Here is a 26,946-nt window from a genome sequence, read left to right as displayed (position 1 = left end):
TTAAAACGGAGCATCCAGAAAAAGCGGTTTTATTTATTTATCTATCAAAACTTTCTTCTCATAACTTTTTTTAAACATTCAATAGGAATTTAAGCTTTTCAGTGGCTTCATATTTTATATGAAAATCTGTTGAGAGACAGATGTTACAAAATTTTAGATTTGATAAATTTAATAATATAAATAATATTATAAATAAAATAAAGAGGAATGGCTCATCAATTTAATTTAAGATTGATTACTCGAATTGACAAAAATTATTAAAACTTTTAAGAATTTAATTTATTTTTAGAATTTGCAATTAAAATTCTTCAAAATTCGATTTTCAAAAACTTTTATAAAATACTTGAACCGAAACCTGAAGCGTAAATAATAGTTAAAGTATAATTATTTTTTAGTTGGACAATAAAATTTAATTAAATTTATAAAAAAAATGTTTATTTTAACCAGCTTTTGACATTTTTAGTTTTAAGCAAACATTATTTGTTCTAATATTGTTAATTTATCCAATATTTATTGCACACCTCTAATAAACAAATAAAAAAGCATAAAAAATATTCCAAGAATATAAAGATAAACCTATAAAATCGGAGACTATAAAAATATCGTAAATTAAAGTGAATTAAAAATTAAAATTTATTCATATTAATTGTAAAATTTCTAGATATGATATCCGATACTAAATTTTTTCATAGTATTCAAAAAAGTGCTGAAAGAACATAGTTTTTGAATACATATGCGAATAGCTTTTGACTCAAAAAGGGGACGTCCGCATTAATTACGTGAGGTCAAAATAGGGAGGGGGATGGTCTGTCAAAATCTCACGTCAACTTTTTATTTTTAAAAAATACTAACTTTACAGCAACAAAAAAAGTTCGTAATACAAAAAGCAGTACCAACAAAGTTCAGCATCTGTCTCATTTTTGCGTTTTTATTGTAAATAGGTGATTCCTTCTGGAAATGGTATTTTTGATGTTTTGATTAATTTTACAAAATCTATTCTCTAATAATTATTATCAATTTCCATAGTATAAATTTAGCAGTTACGTATTATTTTTAAAGAGAAATTAAACAATTTTATTTAACTGAATTTATGCTATAAGTAAAATAATTTCATCTCCGAAGCCTTTTTAACATGTCTCCTATATAGGACTTCTATATAAGAAAACTAAATTTTTATGGTTCTTTTCAAGCTCTTAGAAATTTTTTAAAAATATAGTGTCAGAAAGTATTTTTATACATTAAAAATGTCTTAAACAAAATTTTAATGCACATTAAAATAAAGCTGAGAATCTGATATTTAATTTCCTCATGTATATAATTTATAAAAAGGAGGGGAATTATTGCTTTTATAAATAATCAAATTTTACATATTGTCCCGAATAAAATTTCAATAAATTACATCTCCGAAGCCTTGCTTTTTATTAAATAATTGAATATACAAGTAAGTTTAACGGAATATTTCGATAATAATATAAAATTGCGATGTGAAATTTGTATATTTTACTAAAAAATATATTTTAATTGTGCCCTAATGTGAATACACTCGAATCTTGATATAACGAGCGCTTGATACAACGAACTGTCAACTCTCGTTACAACGAGAAATATTTCTCCTCTTTTATCCCCACTATTTGAAAACATTTGAGCATCGTTTTTTTCACATGACATTAATTACAGTTACTTACCTTCGCACAAATAAATTGTTTAAGAGTGGGGCCCCCTCACGCAGTCGTAATATCGAGTTTTTCGGATCCCTCACTTCTCATTACATCAAGATTCGAGTGTACTTAAATAAAAAAAATTACTTTTCATCTCCGAAGCCTTTTTATTGAAATGTGCGAGTTTTTCTTTTCTTTTTAGTATTTACCTGCATTGTTTTGATAAAATTAACCCAAATAACCATCAAATCAGATACTTCAACTAGATTTTTATTTTATATAATCGAACTGAATATATTTGGTATTAAAATATGGAAATTATTATTTTTTAAGCAGTGTAATTTTATTTTGGATTACGTGAACGATATTAGGGTGTATTTTTAATATAGAAAAAGTTGCGAATCAAAAAAAATTAATCGAATGGAGCAACAAAGTCAATCTTCTTCAAAGAAGAAAAACTTTAATATTTTTAACAACTAATTTTGCACAACTCAAAAATCTTACTCTTGGGTATGAAATAAAGTAGTTTCAATAGAAAAAACTATATAATTTAAAAGAAAATAAATTGAAAAATTGAAGTTCAAAAGTAGCACTTTAAGAAAAATCATCCAAATGTAGTATCATTTTTTTCTCTTATTTCGAAGAAAAAAATCTCACCATAGGGGAGGGAGCACTGAGAAAAAAGAATAATCAAATTTACTATGAGGAGTGTCAAACTTGAAAAAGTTGACACTCTTCTGTTTAGATCTTAACCTGAGGAGTGTTAAATTTATAATCCTCATAATAAGTTTAATTATCATTAATTTTCCATTTTTCTCCGTGAGGGGTCGAAATTTTAGAAAAAACACCTCACGTAATTAATGGACGTCCCCAAAGAATATATTTAATTTCTCTGTAAACAAAAAATTTTTGTTTTACAAGTATCTATAAACATTTGTCATGTTCTATGTGTAATTTTTTTAAATAATGCTAAATGACAAATTAATATTAAATTAAAGTAAATATGAAATCTATAACTCTTCCAAATTTATAACTTTTTTGTCGACTCTCCAAAACAAAAAATAAAGTTACCAAAATTATTATTAATTCGTATACTTTAATATTTATTTTTTCAGTGTAATATTGTTTACTTTCTTTAGAAAATGTTTCTCCACAACTTTATCGTACGGGTTTTTAAACAAGCAAGCCGTTTTAAAAATATGCTTAGTTGTTTAAAAAAAGACAACATTTTTTTAAACAAATATGTAAGTATATTTTTGTATATTTTTGAAACGGCGTGCTTGTTTAAAAATTCGTACGATGAAGTTGTGCAGAATCTTTTTCTAAAGAGAGTAAGCCATAATATTACATTAAAATGGAATTATTTTTTAGAAAATTCTATAGATTAAGCGATATTCGTCCAGAAAATAATATTAGTACTAAAATTTTAATTTCTTGAATGGAAATTGATTATTTTTTAAAGATCTGCCTTCTCCTGCGGATAAGAGAAGGCTCCTCACATTAAGGAGCTTCTTCGGCTCCAGTGGTTCTCAAATGCTTCTTCAGTTGAGATAATAATACACGGAAAAAAAAGGATTGTATTTACTATTCTGGGTTGTTAATATAGAACTAACATTCCCGATGGTTAACAAAATTTATTAAATTCTATTCAATAAATTATTTATTTTTGTATTTATAAATAATTTAATTCTAGTAGAATTTTTTAATAAAAATTTATTTAAAAATGAATTTTAGTTAAAGTTTGAGATAATAATTGAATATTAGAAGCATTATAACATGAATTTTTAGAAATAATTGAATTTTCAAAAGGTTTCAAATTAAAATCTTTGAAAATTTGAATTTTTAATACTTTTAACTATAACAATTCAGTAGAATTATTTTTTCTTTGAAAAAGTTAAATTCTAAAAGGACTCTATGGAAATATAATAATGATTAAGTATTCATTTTAAACAAAACCATTGATGTTTTCGAATAATTTTGTAATTAAAGAAATTAGCAAATAATTCTATTAAAACATTTTTTGAGTATCTAATCATTTTTATAGCGAATCAGAATATTTTTTACTGTCAGGGAAAAACAAAATTAAATTTTTGTGGCTGATAATTGAAAATTTTAATAAATCACACAAACAGTTTAGCACTCGACAAGTTTAAAAAAAAATTTTTTATTTAAATTTTATTGGATACTTCTTTACCCGTTCTATATTCAAATGTCATTTGCCTAAATTGTCATTTTACCGAATTGCATTTATCCGAACTGTTATTTTAACGAAATGTCAGTTTTACGAATCGCCGTTTTTACGAATTGACACTTTTGCGAAAAGTCATTTTTTCGAAATATCTATTTTACGAATTGTCATTTTTACGAAATGTCACTGTTGCGAATTGTCACTTTTGCAAAAAAACATTTTTGCGAATTGTCATTTTTACGAAATGTCACTGTTACGAATTGTCATTTTTGCGAAAATTGCTGTAGAAAATATAATATGCATACAAGTCTACTATAGGAATTTTCGCAAAAATGACAATTCGCAACAGTGACATTTCGTAAAAATGACAATTCGAAAAAATGTCATTTCGCATAAATGGCAATTCGTAAAAATGACAATTCGAAAAAATGACATTTCGAAAAAGTGACAATTCGTAAAAATGTCGATTCACAAAAGTGCCATTTCGTAAAAATGCCATTTTGGAACAATAACGATTCGTTAAAATGACAATTCGTAAGAATGATATTTCGCAAGAGTGTCAATTCGTAAAAATGGCGATTCGCAAAAGTGACATTTCGTTAAAATGATATTTGGGGAATAATCATGCGTCTCAGAATTAGAGGAAAATTTTGTATGTATGTGTATTAATTAACTATTACAATTTAACTTATCTAATTGGATAAGTTAAATTGTAATAGTTCTGTAACGATATATGGAAAGTTTCTATTTAATGTAGTAAACAAATGTTTAGTTTATTTAAAATATCTAATTAAAAATATATATATCTTTTAATTTTTTTCTAAAATGTTTTATTCAGCAGTTTAATTAATGCTATTAATCTCCAATATGTTACAAAATGTTAAATTACGAGTAACTATTTGTGGTTATCTCTGCTGATTATACTGATTGTGAGGTTGAATAATATTTAAATGTCATTTGTAGAAAGTTTTTAGAAATTACAATTTAACAAATTTCTTTTTATGTTTTATTAAAGTATACTATAGCTACTTAATTTTTATTGTTGCTTCCTCATGAGGAAGTATTGTAATACCAAAATTTTTCAAATTCGATTTTTTGGCATATCTTTATGTTATTTGACCTCAGGAATTCAAAAATATCATTCTTTATGTGTGTGTGTGTGTGTTATGAAGAGCTTTGGGGATGAATTTTTTTTAAATTATAGGTCTCACGTGCCGACATAAAATGAGAGAACTTTGAGACAGATTAACAAAGTTTACTGTATTTTTATTTTTAATTTTGAAAAAAAAGTTTTATGTCCACAACTTTAAAAAAATGTTAAGACACCTATAAATGTTTTTCCCTAATTTTGTAGATTTTTGACTCATCTTTTGAGCTATTATTTAACATTTTTCGTCCATATTAACCGGAGATATAATTTTTTAAAAGCAGAAGTGCTTAATGTAATAAAATGAACATAATAAATTCAACTTTTAACTTGGCAGCGGTTTTTTGAACCTCTGTTGTCGGTTATCTAAAAGTAATTCTGTATGTGAAAAACGTAAAGAGCATATAAGAATTATTATAAAGATGAAATGATGAGGGACCAGAGAAGATCAAGATTTGGACTTAAAAATGATGGAATAATTAAACTATTCAATTAAAAATAAATATTTTCTTCTAAACGATCAGAGGTCAATGATGTTCTTCTTCTTCTTCTTCTTTTGTTTTAATGTTAATGATGCAAAGATTCAATGTGAGTGATGTAGATGTATGATCTGCTGTTCCTTTCAGGAGTAAAGCAGTTGCTGAAATGTGTATAGTAATGCATTTTTCAAGCATTTTTCTTTGACACGTCTCTGATGATTGCATAAATGAAATAAATGAAATGAAATGAAAAATTTATATTATGCGAGGCATGCGTTTTATATGAATATAAAATAAGTTTGTTGCCAAATGAGACATTGCATACATTAATCATTTGGTATTGTTCGTACTGTTGCCTTCAAGCCGCGAAGCGCAGTCGCGCAGCTGTTTTATTGATTGTCGCTCGCGACATTCGCGGAGCAAAGGAGCGACTCGCACGCGCCATGCGTCGTCCTCTACACACCGCGTTGACGGGACGGGGCAAGGCAAAGCATCTTCTGTATTATGTCGTCACAGTGGTGACAGTGCTAGTGTTTGTGATAGCAGAATTCCCGTGCCAAGATAACATTCATACAACCAATATCCAACATCTGGACAATCGCTTCAAACTAAAAAATGAAAAAGAATTCACGCCTCTGTGAACTGTTTCAAACCATCAATGGAAACGAGGCTCAGCTCTTGAGATAAAATTATCAAACAAGTAAAGTGAAAGTAAATCTGTTTCTTCAGATTCCACAATTTCTAAGGATCCATGAATACCGAACGTCGTAAATCAATTTTCTTGAAAACCGATTAAAAAGTGCTGCAGAGCCTAAAGTGTGAAACAATCATAATAAAAGGGATTTGTTATGATTTGAACTGTCAATGTTTGTGGGCGCCGTGCATTACTAATTAGATCGCCAAGCAGCCAAGCTGTCAGTTTTCTTTCACTTGACGATAGTCCTGCTAACTGGGACTTGATAATTTTTCTAATAATTTACTCCATTGAAACCTGTGAAAAATTAATCGTCGGGATGAGTTTGCTATCACCAACAATAGACAGACTCCACTGTCTCGTGGATGAGGACGCTGACCACAACATGCTGCAGGGTAATTTTTTTTTCTTCACTTGCTTCTTAATCAAATTCAACATCGTTATTGATTTCTCCCCTACACACCATATACTATAGTGTGTGCATTGTGCATTAAAGATACCGTCATTTTACACTTCTAGACAGACAGCTATAGGGTTGGGAATTGGTGAAGGTCTCTGAAGCATATCAAAAAAATGTTTCTTCCAATTTTTAATTACACACTCTTTCTTCAAAGGGTTTCAAATTATAATAGGGTTCCACAGAAGTTAAAATTTTTAATTTTATACCTTTTCAAGATTATCTTATATTTAAACTTTAAATTACTGTGAAATTTTTAATTATATTTACATTATAATTTAACATCTATTTACAAATGAGGAAGTAGTAAAGTGATAAGATGTCAGATCAAACATCATAAAAAGTTACAGATTAAATACAATTATTAAAGAGAAAATAGAGAAAAGTTTAGAAATTTAATATTAAGTTTTTTCATAATTTACATGTTTTATAAAACTCTAAGAATAAGAACAGCTATAATTATATTTATAATAAAATATAAAAAAATTAACGACAATGTGCATCCAGAAAAAAGTAATCTCATATTTAGAGGAAAAGTCCTCTTCTAATATTATCTCAATTTATTTTTTTAAAACAAAAATTTTTTAAAGTTCGGATACATTGTTAAAAATATTGAACTCCAACTTTATCCAAATCTCCAAAAAGATTTAATCGATGTTGTAAAATCAGGCAATTGCCTTGGAACAAAATAAATAAAAATTTATTAAAATTTAGGAGAAATCATGATCATATTTATAATTAAAATTCTTTCCAAAATTTGATTATTTTTAAAAGATTTTACCAAATTTCAATTGTTTGGAAATTTTTCAATTCTATATAATTAAAAAACTACTGTCTTCCAAAAATTATTTAAAAATATTTTTAAAAAATTACATAATTGTAAGAATTTCTTTTATATATAATTTTTCGAAAATGTAATATCTTAATAACTAAAAAAACACGGACAGTTACAATATTATTATAAAAAATTGAGTTTTTTTATTTAAATAATTGAATTACAGAAGAACGTTCGGAAAATTATTTCCAATAATTGATTTAAAGATGAAGTTTAGTTGAAAATTGTAGAAAATAGTAATTGAATTCAGGTAAGGATATAATTGTAATTTTTATAAATTATTAAAAATCTTAAATTTTACTCATTTTTCGTACACTTTCATATTTTCCTGTAAAAAACTATTTTCTCAAATGTTTTTCACTTTTTTATACACATTTTTCTCAAAAATGCTGTGTTTTTTGGTAGAAAATGACAGGAGGTAAAAATGTAAATTTTCAAAGGTGTGTTGTCTTGTCTTTTAGATAAAGAATCGAATGGTTTTTGGTTTTTTAAAATCGGTTCAGTAGATTTCGAGAAAAGTGTCTCTCCGTTTCAAAAATGTGTTTTCGAGAAAAACGCTTTAAAAGTTTTCGTAACGTATTGCAGTGAGATAAGACACGGTTATAAAAATTGCTATAACTTTTTTCTTTTTCATATTTCTTTAAAAGTATTTTTGGACAGTAATAGAATTAATAAAATTTGTAATGTATTTAAAAAAACAAGAAATTTTTAATTATTTTGCAAGCTTACTCTTAAACCTTGCTGCAATATTTCACCAACCCAAAAAAGTAATAAAAAAATTTAATTATTTATATAATAATTAACACATTATGACTATCAGGGGCATTATATATACCTCACCTATTATTAGAAAACAATCGCCTACATACATTTTCAAAAATATCTAACGCTTGCTGGGATCGAACCCTTAACCTTTAGACCTCCAGGAAGCCTAAATATAAGCTCTAGTGAATAGAATGTTTAAAATACAAGAACATTTTAGGATTTTATAGATGAAAATTTGTCAAGTCCTGTCGGTATACAAGTTAATCACGAAGTAGTATAAGGAGCTCCCACTTCCCTTACAAACTTTGTACCTAGTTTCCCAATTCTCTTTCAATTTAATAAATATTTGAATTTCTCACTCCGTCTAAGACTCTGCGAACTATTCGAATTTTAAAAACACAATACACATTCGACCAAGTGTTAGGCCAACCGAAAATTTTAAATCTCTTAAACAAAATTCTTCGGAGTTTTGGTAACAGTCAAGCCCATCATTGTCCAGGGTTTGGCCAACTAAAAATTTTCTGACTTCTGGACAACTTGTCCTGTGAAAATTCAGTAAGTCTTTTTAACTACAAAGTTGGGCAAACTTTGGCAACCGAAAGTTTGTATGACAAAGTTAGGCCAGCCTTGGGCCTACCTTCAAACTCTGACCAACAACCTAAATTCGCACCTGGGTAATTGGCTCTATTTGGATACAAATAATAACTAATAATTTGAAATTGCACATTTTTCTTGAGGGTATGTATTACGATTTTAAAAACTTAAATAATTTCCATCAACGTTAAACAGAAGGTCTTTACATGCCTCTATTAGATTCCTATGCGGCTGGTGTTAAAGCGAATCAGGATACCTTATTCTAGTATATAATGTGGTAGGATATTCTATTGACTAAAAATTAAATTATAAATTTCTGTAATTTTAAGCAGGATGCACATTTAGAAACTTATTTGTCGACAAGATTTTAATTAGCTTTATTAAAGCTCATATAAGGAAGTTGATAAAAGTTTACAAATTATATTTTCATTAGGATCTATTAGGATCCTACTAACAGAAATTAAAATCAACTAAGTGCGTAGAATATTTTCTTTATGCCTTTATTAGATTTCATGGCACTTCCGACTGTAAACTATAAACTGAGAGAAAATTATGTTACAGGGTAACATAATAATGATTGTACCCATCTTTAATGCTACAAATATGGACAGCTATCTAGATTGTATCGGTTACAATCCAGACTGTACTGACAATGAATAACATATTGAATCTTGATTGTAGTGGGTACCATAACAATATTTTTCTAATATCTTTAATGGTACCCAGTAGCACAATGATCTTACCATCATTAGAATTAACACCATTAAAATCTTACCATCCATTTCTCTCAGTGTAAGCTTAGATTATATTATTATATTATTAATGAACATTAATAAATTAGGGTAGAGGGCCCTAAGGTGGCCACCACCCACCATAGGGAAATTCTTGTGCATTATTTCGCAGGACTGAATGCTTCAGGTTATTTTCATTGTTTATGAAGACGAAGTTTTTGGTTATGTTAGGACGTGTATAACTAAACGCGTTTGTTTCTAACAGAGACATCGTTAAATTTTGATAAAAAAAATTTTGAAAGCATTGTTTTTAAAGTGATACTGGGATTACAGTTAATAGTTTAAAAGTTCTAAACTTTGTAGTAATTTCGTTTACATATAATACTTCTGTGATTATAAGCCAGAAACAATGCATTTCAAATAAAATTACCTTAAATTGATTTTTGCAACTATTTTTTAAATTTTTCAGTGAATTTTTGAATTCACCCTATATATTAACCATAATTTTGAAAAAATTGTCAATAACATTTATGACTGCGCAATAAGTTGTAGTTAACTGTTAGCACTCTTATTCAAAAGAGTCGTGTTGGGATGAAGAATCAATACGTATAAAATCTTTTACATTTCGACGGTACAGCCGTTTTTTGCAGAAACTACAGTTTTTATTAACAATCTTTTTAATAAATACCTACCAATTATTTTTGAAAGGATAAATAAATTAATTCGGTAAAGAAACTTTTAACAATTGAATGACTCAAAAAATAATTTATTAATCTCTTATAGAAGAAATAATAATCAAATTATTACTAATTGGTTTCAAAAATTTATTTCTTCTAACCGATTAATAAATTATTTTTCGAGTCATTCAATTGAATTTGTATGACAGAGCTATTTTATTGTCTCATGCATCTCTTCATAAAGAAAATATAAAAAAGGTTATTTTTAATCTGCGTGAAAATAATTATCCTTTAAAATTTATTCAAAAGAATTTAAGATTCCGGTCTTATGTTGTATCTCAAAAATCTGTTAATAATAGACTATCAAATAATTTTGTTTCTATATAATCAACTTCCGAAAGTTTGTATTCCTTTTATTATTACCAATTACCTATGTATTATTTTTAAAACAAATTTAATCTCATGTCTATTCCGATGATTATTATTCACAATATTTTAATTAGGGTTCCGGGTACACATACGGTATACGAAACCCTAAAATTTTTTAAAAATAAAAATGTGGTTTTGGCTGTATAAATTCGAATTTAGTATATTTTATTTTTTAATTTTATTATGAAAATGGGTTAGCTTTTTATATTTAAATTTTAAAGATTTAAGCAATGTACAGACAGAAGTGTAATTTTATTTATAAGGATAAATAAGAATTATTATTACCAATAAAAGAATAGAACAATTAATTATTAAAATAACATTTAAAAATTGGAAAATTATCAAACATTCTTATCAACGCAACACGACGTACTATTAGACACTAATCAGATACAAAATATTATAAGATAATGGCAAGAATGAGGTAGAAGACGAGGTCATTAACCTATTTACAATAAATAAGGAAAATCAAGGTACAATTGTAACAATTACATGAAAATCAAAAATATTTCCCATCATTGATATTATAGCCGTTTACTCTCAATTGTCTGTTTCTTTGTGAAGTATCGAAAAATTCTCCCAATCAAAATAATGTTGAAGTAAATGTTTTACGAGTAATACAAACACCGACCTTTGAATTCTTATGTTCGTTGATACGTATCCCCACCATTCTCTTTGTTTCACCAACATAAAGTGCAGAAAAATTTTTACATTGTATTTTATAAATGGCATTGGTCATTTCAAACTTCTTAATTTTATCTTTACGCTTTTTTATCAAACTATGATTAAAAAAAAACGTTATTATTAGTTGAAATAGTTAATATGCTGCATTTTTTAAGTATTGACGATATTTTCGAATGTAAATTTGGAACATATGGCAAACAAAATTACAAAATATTCTGTTAAGTTGAGATTCAAGTGAATTTGTTTGTTAATTTTTTTTTAGCTTTATATTTTTGAGAGATACATTTGCTGCCTTATCAATTTCTCACTGAGATTAAAACTGACTGTTATTAATTTAAATTAAAAATTTAATAGCTGCACAGCACGTAAGCTATTTCTTGAATTATTTTTAATAAATGTGCTCTAAATTGTCTAGAAATAATATATAGCACAACGAACGTGTTGGCACTCATAACAATTTTATAAATAAAATAGAACATTCATTTAATGATTCTAATATGTGTTATGCTGAAGAATTCTGAACTACCAATCGTTACATCATATTTATATAGAATTTTTATATCAAAGCACTTTCATTTCACTGAATTCTTATTTAATTAAATTTTTATTTATAGCTCAAGTTTTAAATCGCTGGACCGGGAAACCTGGAAACCGGGAAATGACAGGAAATTTTTTTTTATTGAAAAGTTTTTTTAAATAAAAAACACTGTTTATTTTATGAGAAAAAATATAAATATTTATTTTAAAACTTATTCATTATATTTCATTAAAATGAAATATAATTTCAAAATTTTCCTAAAAAAAAGGTTTTATTTTGTAAAAAATTCTGTTCAGGAAAATAAAGGAATTCAGGAAAAAGTCAGGAAATTTTCTCAAAAGTACTGAAAAAATATTAAATTTTTGTAATTCATAAGAAAATTCTAAATTCTGTTGTCCAACGCAGCACACTTTAAAAAAAATATTCAATTTAATTTTAAATTCTTTCTATTTCTAACAATAATTGAACTTTATAGATTTCAAATTGAATTTTATTTAAAAATTCAAAAAATAATTGAATTTTATGAAAGTTGATTAATTTTTATATTTATTTATTTATTTTATTGGATTCATATGTATGACCTTTCGGCCTTTTACATTTCCCGTACATAAATATTTTCTTCGAATCTTTAACATAAATAACTTAAATTAATTTAACACTAGATTTTAAACATTTAAATATCTTAAATTATAAACCGCTTTGTTTACATTTTGATAAATCTTCAAAGGCTCTTGATTAATTTTTATAAATAATATATGAATAACTAGGAAAACTGGCTATTCAATTTATTGTAATTATGTAAATTATTTACAAAAATTTTTATTTTCAAAAATCATTTTCCATTTTTGAACAATTTCAGATACAAAATTTTTAAAAAATTCATAACTTTAATAAAATTCTTTAAAACAATTCAATTATTTTCCAAAAATTTAATAAAATTCTTCGCACTAAATTCCATTATTTCAATAAAATTTTTATTAAATTCGTTAAAAAAAATTGGCAAGAATTCAATTATTTTCAATATAATTTTAATAATATTTCTCCAAAGAATTTAATTATTTTCAATATAATTTTAATAATTGAATTTCTCAAAGAAATTGAATTATTTACACAAAATTTCAATAAAATTCTTCAAATTAATTAAATTATTTTCAAAAATTTTAATAGAATTTTAAACAAAAATTAAATTAATTCTGATTTACAATTATAAAATGTTACAAAAAAGACAAAAAGTAATATAAAATGTTATTAAAAATATTATATTTTAAAACAGGAAAAATTTCACATATAAAATTAGTAAAAAATAGGTAAATTTATAAATTTTTTTTACAATAATATTATTACAAAACTTATTTTTTAAATTTAAATTTGAAAATATTTGAACTAATTAGAACAAAAGTGATACGAGATTTCTAAAAATTAATTTTTTAATTCTAACTAGAACGAGACATTAAATTAAATAAAATTCTGCTTTTCTTTGAAAATAAATTTTTAAAAAAGCGTAATTTGCATTAGTACGTATCAATTCGTTTTTCTACAATAATTTATAAGTAACTATTTTTATATTTTAGAATATAGAATGTTAAATTAATATTAGACTAATATTATTAATATAGATTGAATTTCAAATATTTTCAATTATTTAAAGTTTTAGAAAAGTTGAATTTAAAACAATTTTAATTAAAAATTCTAAAGAAGTTTGTTTCTCGAAACATTTTTATTCATATTTTTTGAAATTAGTTATATTTTTAAATTTATTTGACAAATTTTTAAATTAATCGAAATTTTATGAAATTGTCTTGTAAACAAGTGGATTTTAGAAATATTTTAGTTTTAGGTGAACTTTTTATGAAATAATTGAATTTTTAAGGAACTTTCTAAAAAAATATTAAAAATAATAAAATTAGAGAAGAATTTTAGTCAAAATTTTTAGAAAATGATTAAATTGAAATTTGGAAAATAATTTTTGACAGTTTTTCTTCATGACTGGGAAAAATAATTCTTGAGCGGAATTGATCGGGAATTTTTTTTTATGAAAAAAGCGGTCACCTTGGTGATATCAAAAATCAAAGTTCAAGTTTTATAAATCCGTCATAACAAAAATAATTTCTTTTTTAAACTTAGTCCTTAAAAAGAAACATTGATTTCTTGCAAAATTTATGTTTAAAGACACATAAGTATTTATAAACTTTGAGCGGTGAAGTCGTATGTATACGTTATCGTGATAAAAGAACATATTATTCATTTAAATTGGGTTATTTTTAAAATTTTGTTGCAATATATATTTCTGATTTAATGATACGAAGGAAAAAGTAAATTCCGAATAAACTTATGTTCGTCAAGATTCTATTTTTATAAAAAGCAATGAATTAGTTACATTTCAATCAAGATACTATGTATATATTTCGAGATATATTTGTAGACTCAGATTTCTTGATTTCAAGGATTACAGTTAGTCCCATTTTTCCCCTTTTTAATCCCATAAATTATTAAAATTCCCTAAAACACTTAAACTCATATTATATATTCTCCCCTTTCTCCTTATTTTTATAAGAGAAACTTATAAAAATTGTCATTTTTTGCAAGGTAGAAAATTTTTTAATTATGCTTGAAAAAAGATGTTTACTTTCCGAAAACTTTGCAAAAATTTTATTTTTTTGAAATTTAAAAATCTTTCTACATTATTTCTCAGTCTTAAAACTTAGAAAGCGTTGTAATAAAAATGTTGATTAAAAATTTAAAGAAAATTACAGACTATACAAAAAGTTTTAAAAAATCTTATAATAAATTTTATGTACTATATTAGAATAATTTTTACTTAATTTGAAAATTCATCTTTTTTTTAAACCGAATCCCCTTCTTGAAAAATAAAATCTCCTCTTTTACCTAATATTATATAAAAAAATCACTGCGATCCTTGTGACTGCATAATTATTTGTAAAATTCAATAAAAATGATAAATGGAATCAAATGACATTAATTAATAATATCCTCGAAATTTTATATTAATTTTATTTCTATTGATATCCAAATATTAAAATCCATGGTGAATTACAGTTTGCACATCGTAATTCTTTTTAATCTGTATGAATAAATTAAAAGTTAGAATTCCAATTCATCTCAATTCGTCGTGACGAATCAGTAAGCGGGGATTGAAACGAATGGAAACAATTCATTTCAATTCATCTTAAAATTAGTTTTTTTTACTGGGAACTCCCTAATCATCTTTTCTAAAAACTCAATAAGTTTCGATTTCTCTTCTTTTGGTATTTACACGAGCCTTGCAATTACTTTTTTATAGTATAGAATTTTCGGTGTAAAATAAATATGTATAGTGTAAATTGAAGTTGGAAGATAAAAACCATAAAAACTAACCTATGCTGTTGTGAGACTTTTTTCATGTGTAATCAAGTGAGACTTCCGTTTCATTCACTGAAACCGTCACAGCCAGAACAGAAGGTATACATTGAAATAGATTAAAATGATTCCACGAAATAAACAAAAACGACATTTATATCGATTGACAATGAAGTCATTTTAAAAACAGTTTTATTCATTTTATTTTTATTTTATTTTTAAAAAGTTATAAAATTAAATTTATAGATATTGCTTTTGTTTTGCATGTTTATAAATTGGAATAGAATATTATATTGACTTTCTTTTTGATTTTGAATAAGAATCAACAGGATTGCCACAAGTAATGGAAAATTCTGAATTCTGAATTCTGAAAATTCTGAATTTTTGTGTCTTTTTTGTTTGACTCATAAACTATAAAATTACCACAAATTCTAAAAAAATCTTAAATTTTTTTCTATTTCTGATAATAATTTATTTTAAGTAACTTAATTCTATTGAAGAACTGCCATAAAGTTATTACTTATAAATCATTTAATGAAGTATTTTTTCGGAAAATTTTAATTTCGATACTGTTGAAATTAGTTACAATTTAAAAAATTTTATCGGAATTCTTTGAAAGAATTCAACTTTCTTAAAAAATATCACAATTATTTTCAAAAAAAAAATTTCGTCTATATTTCAATTATCTTTATAAATAGCAAAATTCTTCGCTGAAATTCAATTATATTCAGGAATTTTAATAAAATCCATTGCAAAATTCAATTATTTTCTTAAATAACAATATTCATCACAAGAATTCAATTATTTTCAAAATTAATAAAATTCTTCGTACAAATTGAATTATTTTCAAAAAATCTAAACAGAATTGCCAACATTTCAATTATCTTTATAAATGAATAGCAAAATTCTTCGACAAAATTCAATTATTTTCGGGAATTTGAATAAAATTCATGGCAAAATTTCAATTATTTTGAAAAATTTGTCTTCATTCAATGATTTTCTATATTCTACTAAATTTTTATAAAATTTCTTAAAAGAATTCAATTATGAAACAAAAATTTTAACAAAATTCTACATAAACATTCAATTATTTTCAAAAAAAAAAAAAAAAATTTTGAAAAAATGAAATGTTTTAAAATTTGTGCATTAAATTCTTCGCAGTAATACAATTATTTTCATTAATTTCAAAATTCCTTTCAGGATTTAATTATTTTCATAAATAATAAAAGCATTCGGAGGAAGTTAATTATTTTCAAAAGTAATAAAATTCAATTATTTTCAAAAATTTTTCTTAATTCAATAATTTGTATATCTATTATTTTAATAAAATTTCCCAAAAGATTTCAATTATTTTAAAACAATTTTGACAAATTTCTACACGAATATTCAATAATTATTTTCATAAATAATAAAATTCTTTGCAGAATTACAATTATTTTTAATACAATTTTAATCAAAATTTCTCGAAAAATGTAACTATTCTTAAAAATTTTTTATTTTAAATTCGCCAAAAGAATTCAATTATTTACAAATTTGTTGATGAAATTCTTTATAAGAATTAAACTTTAATAGCATGTGACTGTTAGACATTCAATGGTAATTTTTTCGACCACATTTCTCTTAAAATATTTAATAAATTGAGCTGAAATTTTGTAAGAAAGTCTAAAATATAATAAAGAAGGGCAGTAATGTGCAAAAGTTTTAATAATTAAAAAAAAAATTATAATAAAACACTTTGAAATCGGTAAAGACGAGAAATTGATTAGAAGTGACCGTGACAACTGATAATTTTAAAGTAATTTGTAATAATTGATTTTAAAAATATTGAAACTTTTGCACATCACTGCCCTTCTTTATTGTATTTTAGACTTTTGAACAAAATTTCAGCTCAATTTATTAAATATTTTAAGAGAAAAGTGATCGAAAAAATTACCATTGAAAGCCTAACAATCACATGCTGTTAAGAAACATTCAATTATTGAATGAATTATTTACTTTTTTATTTCAATAGGTAAGGGGCCGTCCATAAACTACGTTACCAATTTTTCAGACTTTTTAGACCCCCTCCCCCCTCGTTACCATTGCGTTACATGTAAAAATTTCAATTTTTGGAGAATTTTGAAGAATAAGTTACATTAACAATATTTCTAAAATATGAAATGATGATTTTATCACCCGGTCATCTTTAATTATTATAAGTTGTTGAGTTTCAGAAGGTTTGAATTTGAAACTTTAAAAATCTTAATTCCCATGGAATAATAATAATTATTAAATATTTATTTTAAAAAAAAGAAGTTATTGATATTTTTGAATAATTTTGCAATTAAAGAAATTGGTAAATAAAATGTAATAGAACATTTTTTTGAGTATCTAATAATTTTTAGAATAGGTCAGAATATTATTTAGGGTAAGGGAAAAAATGAAAATTTTGTCTGCGGATATCAGGGAAAAGTCAGGGAAAAATAAAGTTAAATTTTTGTGGCAACCCTGATCAAATGATACATTGGTAATTTTATTTTCTTATTCTAAACATAAAAATGTACTTTGAGTGAAGGTTGCCGAATTGGAATACACACAGAAAATATTTGAAACAAGAATCTAGAGTATAAAGTCTTTTTCATTGACTACACTTTCTACTTTTTTTATGATTATCTTCTTTTTTTTCTCATGTGGAAGATTCTCAAAGATATAAAAGTGTGGAAAGTAGAAGCATTGAAAAAGGAGTATTTGTTCTTTGCCTACAAGGATGGACATGAAAAAAAGAATGTACAACTTTCCCGAGATTTTTGTCTGCATGTTTATTCATTTTTATCCATGAGCACATACTCCGCAAGAGTGTCTGGCCGTCGACTTGTGTTTCGCTACTACATATTTCATTTAAAATAGTTTCCGCCGGATGTACAAGGCCATTGTTTTTCCACGTTTGGAGTCTCGACATAATTAGATGTACACAACACGTACTTATCCTATCTTCAATGTACTGTTTCCTTCAATATTTTTCACCTCTTCTTTTCATTTTCTATATATAGCTTTGATTTTCAAAAAATCTTCAAAAATGTAAATTTAAGAATCAGTCGTTTCTCATAACTAATTCATGTATCATTTGGTTCATTTTTTGAATAACCTCCTTTCTCACAAGTGGACGCATATCATACTGTATATAAAATATCAAGCAGCTGGGAAACATTTATTCGCTGCTAGGCGCTTGAATAAAAAATTGCAAGAGGAACAATTTTATTTATTCTATTTCTTTTCATATCTATTTCTAAAAAGTTAATTATATAATAAAATAATATTAGAAATTAGAAAATTTTAAAAAAATTATTATTAACAGATAAAAATATACCCATTTTGTTTATTATATGTATGCTTTTTTTCTATTTCAAATTCAACTGATCTAAATTATATGCAAATTTTTCTCTATTTTATTTATAAAAATATTTAAAAATTAAGATTAAGACATAGAAAATATACCCATTTTATGCATAATTTTTATTCAAAAAATTTAATTCTTATAAAGAATTTTATCAACAAATTTTTAAACAATTGAATTCTTTCGACGAATTTCAATAAAATTTTTAGGAATAATTACATTTTTCGAGGAATTTGATTAAAATTGTATTAAAAATAGTTGAAATTATAACAAGAATTTTATTGACATTTTGAAAACAATCGAATTTTGGAGAAGAGCATAATTGAATTATGTGAGAAGAATTTTATTACTTTTCAACCTTTTGAAAATAATTGAATTTCTGCAATTGTTTTGTAATTTTTCCAAAATTCATAATGTTTTTAGTCTTTCTAACTAAAATACTTCTTTATTTTTAATAATTAAGAAAACATAATATTGACTAATTTAATTAATTTCAGAAGAATTTGAATTATTAAAATTTTTCAAAAATTCACTTGTTTATTTTTATTTTTCAAATCATAATTTTTTTAAATAAAAAATATTAAATATTAAAAAAAAATTCTGATAAAATTATGATTTGAAATTAGTTAGAAAAATAAACGAAAGTGAATTTCCAAATAAAAAAAATTAATAACTTAGTATTTTTTTTATCATTTTCAACCTAATAAACAATGTTTTTTCCAAAAAAACATACTTTCTACAAAATTAAGTAAGGATAGACAGAATATTATTATAAAATAATTTAATGGAAGATTTAAATCATTGTCTTGATACAGTTAAAAATGTAGTCGAATTAATTGCCAATAACCTTTAAAAACTCAAGGGGAGACTTCGACTACATTTTTAACTATATCAAGACAATGATTTAAATCTTCCATAAAATTATTTTTATAGTAATTTTTTGAGAGGAAATCAATGTTCGGAAAATAAAATCTGTCAGAAAATATTCTGACCCTTTTTGGATTTTATTTTTCTTAAAAATTTATAGATTTTAAAATCCATCCATAATTTTGTAGAAAATATGTTTTTGTATTTAAAAAAAATGTCGAATAAAAAAACTGATTTGTACCATTTTTAAACCGTTTTTTTAAAACATTGCTTTTAGGTTGAAAATCTTAGAAAATACCATTGTTATTCACTTTTTTAAAATGAGAATTCACTTCTTTTTTTTCTAACTAAATTCAAATCATAATTTTTTAAAATAAGAAATATAAAATATCGAAAAATTATGATAAAATTATAATTTGAAATTAGTAAGAAAAATAAACAAGTGAATTTTCATATAAAAAAATTGAATAATAATGGTATTTTTCAGTATTTTCAAATTAAAAACAATGTTTTTTTAAAAAAAAGTGCTTCAAAAATGGTACATAATCAATTTTTTTATTCGACTTTTTTTTAATACAAAAAAATATTTTCTACAAAATTACAGATGGATTTTAAAATATATCAATTTTTAAGAATAATAAAGATCCTCCAAAAAGGGTCAGAATATTTTGCTGACCATTGATTTCCGAGGCGCATGATTTTTCCCCAAATGTCATTTGTCCGAACTGTCATTTTATCGAATTGCATTTATCCGAACTGTTATTTTAACGAAATGTCACTTTTGCGAATCGCCATTTTTACGAATTGTCACTTTTGCGAAAAGTCTTTTTTGCTAAATATCATTTTTACGAATTGTTATTTTTAAGACTGGTAATTGCTTTGAAATGTCATTTTTTCGAATTATTATTTTTACGAAATGTCACTTTTGTGAAACGCCATTTTTACAAATTGTCACATTTGCGAAGAGTCATTTTTGCGAAATATCATATTTACTAATAGTTATTGTTCTGAAATGTCATTTTTGCGAATCGACATTTTTACGAATTGTCATTTTTGCGAATTGTCATTTTTTCGAATTGTCATTTTTACGAAATGTCACTGTTGCGAATTGTCATTTTTGCGAAAATTGTTATAGTAAACTTGTACGCATATATAGATTTACTATAGCAATTTTTGCAAAAATGACAATTCAGAACAGTGACATTTCGTGAAAATGACAATTCGAAAAAATGACTCTTCGCAATTGTAACAATTCGTAAAAATGTCGATTCGCAAAAGTGCCATTTCGTTAAAATAACAGTTCGGATAAATGCAATTCGGTAAAATGACAGTTCTGACAAATGACATTTAGGGAATAATCATGCGCCTCTTAATTTCCTATATCAAAAAAAATAATTTTATTTTTAAATAAAATTATATTAAAACTTATTATATAGTGAAACAATAGTTATAAAACTATAAAAATAATTTTCTTGATATAGTTAAAATTGTAGTCGAAGTCTCCCCTTAATAATGTAAAAATATCAGTTTACATTAGTAAAGTAATGCAAACTGTGAATTCAAGTGATACAATGTCTCCTTCGTCTCTTAAAGACCATTAAAAGTCATTATATCAAAGAAAATCAGACGTTAAAATGTATTTAAAAGCATTAGCTGCTGAATGTATCTCTGTATGAGCATTAAGTATGGCATTCACTTTTATATGTTGCACATTTTCGTTCTAATCAATTGAGTATTGATTGCTGCTATCTGTCCGTTAAATATGTTAAAAATAAATAGTAGGTATTAGTGTTTAAAAAATCGTATATTTTATATCCGAAAGATCACACAAAAAAACGAATAAAACTATCTTTTACAACTTTGCCCATGAAACCTGAACTGCCTGTAATTTCTATGCATTTCTGGCAACTTTTATTATTTCCAAAGTAAATATAAATAGAACTTGTTAAACTCAGAAAACAGTAAAATGTGCAGCAATTTGAGCAGACGGTTTAAATTTGACTTTGTAAATAGTAAAAGTTAATTTTACTTTTTTCATGATGCATTATATGTTTTGATGTTTGTCAACAGACAGAAAAAGACAGAAAATGTTTGTTTCCTTGAAAAATTTGCTATTGAATATAGACGTAGAACTGTGATTAGTAAATTACCTGTAATTAATTAAAATAGAACACCCACTTTATTATATTGTGTATCGTTTGAATTGTAAGGAAGCTAATAATAAGATGCTGCTCTGACTACATATATACACACTTATAGCATAGGACGTACATAAGAATTCTATTTCTCACGCAGGCGTATATCTGCAAATTATCATGTGATTGAGTCCATGTAACGGTGTACTTATATAAAATGTATTTTAATTTATTTTCCTTAAGTAAATTCACTTGGTACATACATTCACTTGGTTTCGAATTTTCTTGTGACAAGCTCGCACATTATTTTTGTATGATTAATTTATATTGTATACAGGAACAATACTGGCTCCATTCATAATTTATACGCATATACAATTATATCTGTATTAATGAAATCAGACTTTTGTCTGGTACATTGCCTGCGGAACTTTAAAATGCATGTTTTATTTTTTATTTCAAGTGGTAAGAATTCAAAAAATTCTCAAAATTATGAATGAAGCATGAATGAAGCAATATTTTCTCCCAAAGTCACTCAAAAACGGTTGAACTAAAAAAAAGTTGTAACAAAGTAGCTAACGAAAAATTAAACTTGACGACCAAAAAAACTCGTTTTAGACACTTCACAAAACTGACAAAAATTCCATTCTACATTTTATTTTCCTCATTTTTTCCTAATTTTCATCAAAAATATTCACTTCTTTCTTATCCTACTAATAAATTGAATTCCTGTAACAAATTTTATTATTCATGAAAGAATTTAAATATTTATAAAAATAATTTAATTCTTGCGAAAAATTTTATAAAATTTATTAAATAATTGATTTCTTTCGACTAATTTTAGGCAAATTCTAATTTAATAATTATATAATTGAATTCCTCAGAAATTTTTATTATTCATAAAAAAATTGAATTCTTACTAAGATTTTTACAAAAAACTTTTTAAATAATTGAATTTTGTTTGGAAATGTTATGAAAATAGTAGATATTGAAAATCATTGAATTGCGAAAAGTTTTTTAAATTTAAAGAAATTGAATTAAAAGAATTGAATTAAAATTTTTGACAATAATTGAATGTCTGTGTAATATTTTATTAAATTTTGTTGAAAATAATTTAATTCCTGAGAATAATTTTATTATTTATGAAAATAATTGAATTCTTGCGAAAGATGTTATTAAAATTTTTTTAAATAATTGAATTTCCAAGAAAAAATTTATCACTTTTAATAATAATTGAATTCTTGTGTTGAATGTTTTTATTTTTAAAAATAATTAAATTTTGCGAAGAATTTTATTAAAATATTTGAAAATAATTGAATTCCTGTGAAAAATTCTTATATTTTTGTAAATAATTGAATTCTTCCAAAGAATTTAAAAAAACATTTTTTTTAAATAATTTATTTTTTCAAGGAATTGAAATTAAATATTTAAAAATAATTACATTTTTCGTGCAATTCTCGTAAAGTTGTATTAAAAATAATTGAAATCATGCGATGAATTTTATTATTTATGAAAATAATTGAATTATTGCAATAAAAAATTTTATTAAAATTTTCAAAAATAATTAAATTTCTGTGAAAAATTTTTTTATTTTTGAAATTAATTGAATTTTTTATAAAAATATTATGAACATTATTTTAAATAATTAATGTTTTTTGAAATATAATAAATATTATGAAAATTTTATTTTAAATAATTGAATTCTTGTGTAAAACTTTATTTGTGAAAATAATTGAATTTTTCGATTAATTAATTTAAAATAGTATTAAAAATAATTGAAATTCTTTAATGAGCTTTATTATTTATGAAAATAATTGAATTCTTGCTTAGAAATTTATCAAAAATTTTTTTTTTAATTCAATTTTCATGAAAAATGCTATTATTAGTGAAAGTAATTGAATTATTGTGAAGAATTGTATAAAATTTTTGTTAAATAATTGATTTTTTCGAAATTTTTTTGAAAATCCTATTCTAAATTAATTGAATTCTTCTGGAAATTTGATTATTTATGAAAATAATTGAATTTTTGATGAATTTTACCCGTTTTTTTGCGAAGTTTTATGAAAATACTAGATATTAAAAATAATTGAATTTCGAATATTTTAACCCTAGAAGGAGTACGTTAATTTACTCACCCTCTAAGGAGTAACTGGGGTGTCCCGACACCCCACGCTTTAAACTTGTTTTTTAAGGTTCATATTTGACGTAAAAAAATTTTTTTATTATGAATTGATTGGTTTTTTAGTAAGGAATACAATAATATTATTCACATTTTGATAAATTAAAAAAATTTTGAAAAAAACCATAAAAACCCAAAAAAACACCAAAAAATTGCAAAATTGACTTTTTTCACAAAAAACGTTGTAGTTTCTTAAAAATTTGACTAATTTAAAAACTATTTTAGGTTTTTAAAGTTAAATAGATACACTTTTAGGGGAAAAAATTAGTTTTTGTATTACTTCCAAAAAACATAATTATTTGAACATCTGAAGTGAAAGAAATTAAAGATAATTGACGAATAGTGAAAATCATAAAAATGGACTTAAACAATTAATATTTACTAAAAATGGTGTTATAAATTTAAAATTTTACAAACTTAATATATCTGAATACATTAACATTAAAATTAATAACTTATGAAATGATTCTGTAAATTAATATTTAATCAAAGTTTTAATTATCAATTCTTAATTCCTCTAATATATGTTAAAATATTATTAAGAATATAGAATTTATAATTTAAATTTGACTGTTATATACTACATTTTTCTGTATTAGAATTTAATTTCTGACTGTAGAGAGAGCACAGAAATTTTTAATAAATCTTAACTCAAATTTCATAAGTTGTTACAAATACAGAATGTCTATTTTTCATAAAAATAGAATTTTTGTATAAAAATGTTCCTTTTTTATAAAATACAACTTTTTTATGCATAACCTATAAATTTATACTTTATCAGATGATTTTAACTGATTGAAAACGATTTTTTAAAAAAATTTGAATTTACTTATCTTGACAATTTTTCTAACGTTAGGGAGTAACTGGGGTGTCCAGACACCCCAGACGTATTTTAACAGGAGATAGAGCTCTTCCTAGAGCAAAAATTTTGGCGGCACATAGAGTTGTCAAAAGATGGAGGTTCAAACTAAATTATCAATGGGTTTTGAGCGTAAAAAAATTATTGGTTAAGCCATGGGAATACTTTGAATTTTGCTTGGGGTGTCCAGACACCCCAGTTACTCCTTCTAGGGTTAAAAAAATAATTTAATCGTTTTAAAGAATTTGATTACAATTTTTGAAAATAGTTTTTTGATTTCCAGTATTAGCGAATTTAAAGTAAGGAAAATTCTCTCTCAAAAAAAAATAAAAAACAGAAATAGTAACTTTTATTCGCTGAAATCTAAAAAAGTACCCAAATAGTAGCATAACGTAAAAAATAGTAAATAATAGGTTTTAGTAGATGAGTTCAAAGCCTGGTAAAATTAAAAAATAACTTACAAATTTGAATTTTAAGTTTCTTAAAAATTTAAATACTTTAAATTTTTTTGTCTTCATTTTGCTAATTTTTTTTTAAAATTGATTTTCATAAAATAATTTTTATACATAATAATGAAAATATTATTTAAATTGAATTGAAATAACATTTCTAAATATTGTAATTATAATAATTACAATATTCCTCGCAGCTGTAGCAAGTATATTTTTCTTTTAATGTGATTTGTTAAATTCACGTGGTGCATCTCGGAAACAATGTCATTGAAATTATTTTTAAACAGAAGTGAATATATTTTCAGTATGTATGTATGACATGAAAATTTTGAAAACAACAATAAATCGCTTTAAGTTTCAATGAAATTGGCTTAATACCAATCAATGATTGAAATTAAATGCAACTTAAAAATAAGGTATAATATATTTTAATCAATCTGACGACGAAATTTTAAATCAATTTAGAAGTTATTTTTTGGTGAAAAAATGCAGAAAAATAAGCGAATTCATAAAATAAAGAATAAAACCATATGATATGGGATTTAATTTAAACAGTCATACAACCACTGAGCTAATTAACGCATGTGACCATTTGAGAGAATTCCTCTAATTATAAGAATTATTATAGCTGCTAATGCACCCATTGTCAATGGAGTGTATGAATACCTCATAAACTATCACTTGATAGAGTTTTCTTATAGCAGAATTTATATATTTTTCGAATTAGTATTTGATAGAATTTCTATATGAAAACCAAGTTTTACTCAACAGATTTTCCAAATCACATATTTTTCAATCAACAGAATGTTTAATTGACAAAATTTCTATTTAACGAATTTTTCATTTAAAAAGATGAACGAAAATTAATAAGGTAAAATTCTTAACTCGAATTTAAAAGAAAGACTTTTAATATTTGAGAATTAATGGGCTAATATTCCCTCACAATGCATTCAGTTAAATATTAAACAGATATTTTGTGATTTTTCGCGAGTAACTATATCTGGGAAAGGAACTTAGGAAAAGTTAATAAAATATTGTGTTCCGTTTTAGTACATATTTATAATATTAATAATAAAAAAAGTAGAATTGTCAATATATTGACAAACTGTTTTAAACCTTGTGAGTTTAGGTATTACATATTAAGAGGCAATAAGATTACAGTACGACTTAATTTTGCATTAGTGTCACAAGTTCCTTTTCGGTACAAACAGTTTATCAGATCTATGCACTGAAATTATTATTTAATGAGATCTTCGTTTTAAAAGTAATTATATTCCTATTCTTATAAAGGACTTTGATTAAATTAGTTAACAAAATTTTTTAAAAACTTTTAAAATTTGTAAAAACGCCTGAGATCAATGAGATTAATCAGATGAGCTTAAACGTGGAGATTATCGAAAGTACATTATAATTATTTTGCCATTTAGTTATGATATGATGCAATAAAAAATAATTAAAAAGTGGAAATCTCTTCAGCTGAATGCTATTGGAATAAATATTACCAAGATAAAAAAGGAAAGTATATTAATTTCTCGTATAGTATGCAAATGAAACCTGTTAATATATATGTTTGCCTTACTTCATAAGTATCATATTTATTAACTTTTTCTTCTAATTGATTTATCGAATTTTGTTTGTTAAATGTCACTTGTTTTGTTTTGTAAATTAAAGAAACTAAAAATTATTAATTATTATTAATTAACTATATTAATGTCCGTATTCTTTCATTCAGTCTGTCCGCAGTTTGAAATAGTTTCTGTGCAATCTTTTTTTTTCTTTAAAAAATATTGTTTGAAAAATTGAAAATATGCAGGTATTTTTTCATGATTTATAATAAAATAATATATT

General features: G+C 24.3%; 1 protein-coding gene across 3 annotated transcripts in view; it reads left to right on the top strand.

Moving 5' to 3' along the window:
- LOC122499993 (cerebellar degeneration-related protein 2) overlaps nucleotides 1-26,946 on the top strand; it is a 71,281-nt gene that overhangs the window by 6,779 nt on the left and 37,556 nt on the right. Inside the window, exon 1 of one of the 3 annotated variants that reach the window (XM_043608625.1) lies at nucleotides 5,902-6,561. The exons of the other annotated variants lie outside the window; for them this stretch is intronic. Within the exon in view, the coding sequence (XP_043464560.1) occupies nucleotides 6,486-6,561 (76 nt within the window). The 5' untranslated portion in view covers nucleotides 5,902-6,485. Of the gene's footprint in view, nucleotides 1-5,901; nucleotides 6,562-26,946 lie in introns of those variants that run through there. 3 annotated transcript variants of the gene reach the window in all.

The sequence above is a fragment of the Leptopilina heterotoma genome, unplaced genomic scaffold (assembly GCF_015476425.1).
Source record: "Leptopilina heterotoma isolate Lh14 unplaced genomic scaffold, ASM1547642v1 Lhet_180, whole genome shotgun sequence".
Lineage (NCBI taxonomy): Eukaryota > Metazoa > Arthropoda > Insecta > Hymenoptera > Figitidae > Leptopilina > Leptopilina heterotoma.
This window is presented reverse-complemented; position numbering and strand designations above follow the sequence as displayed.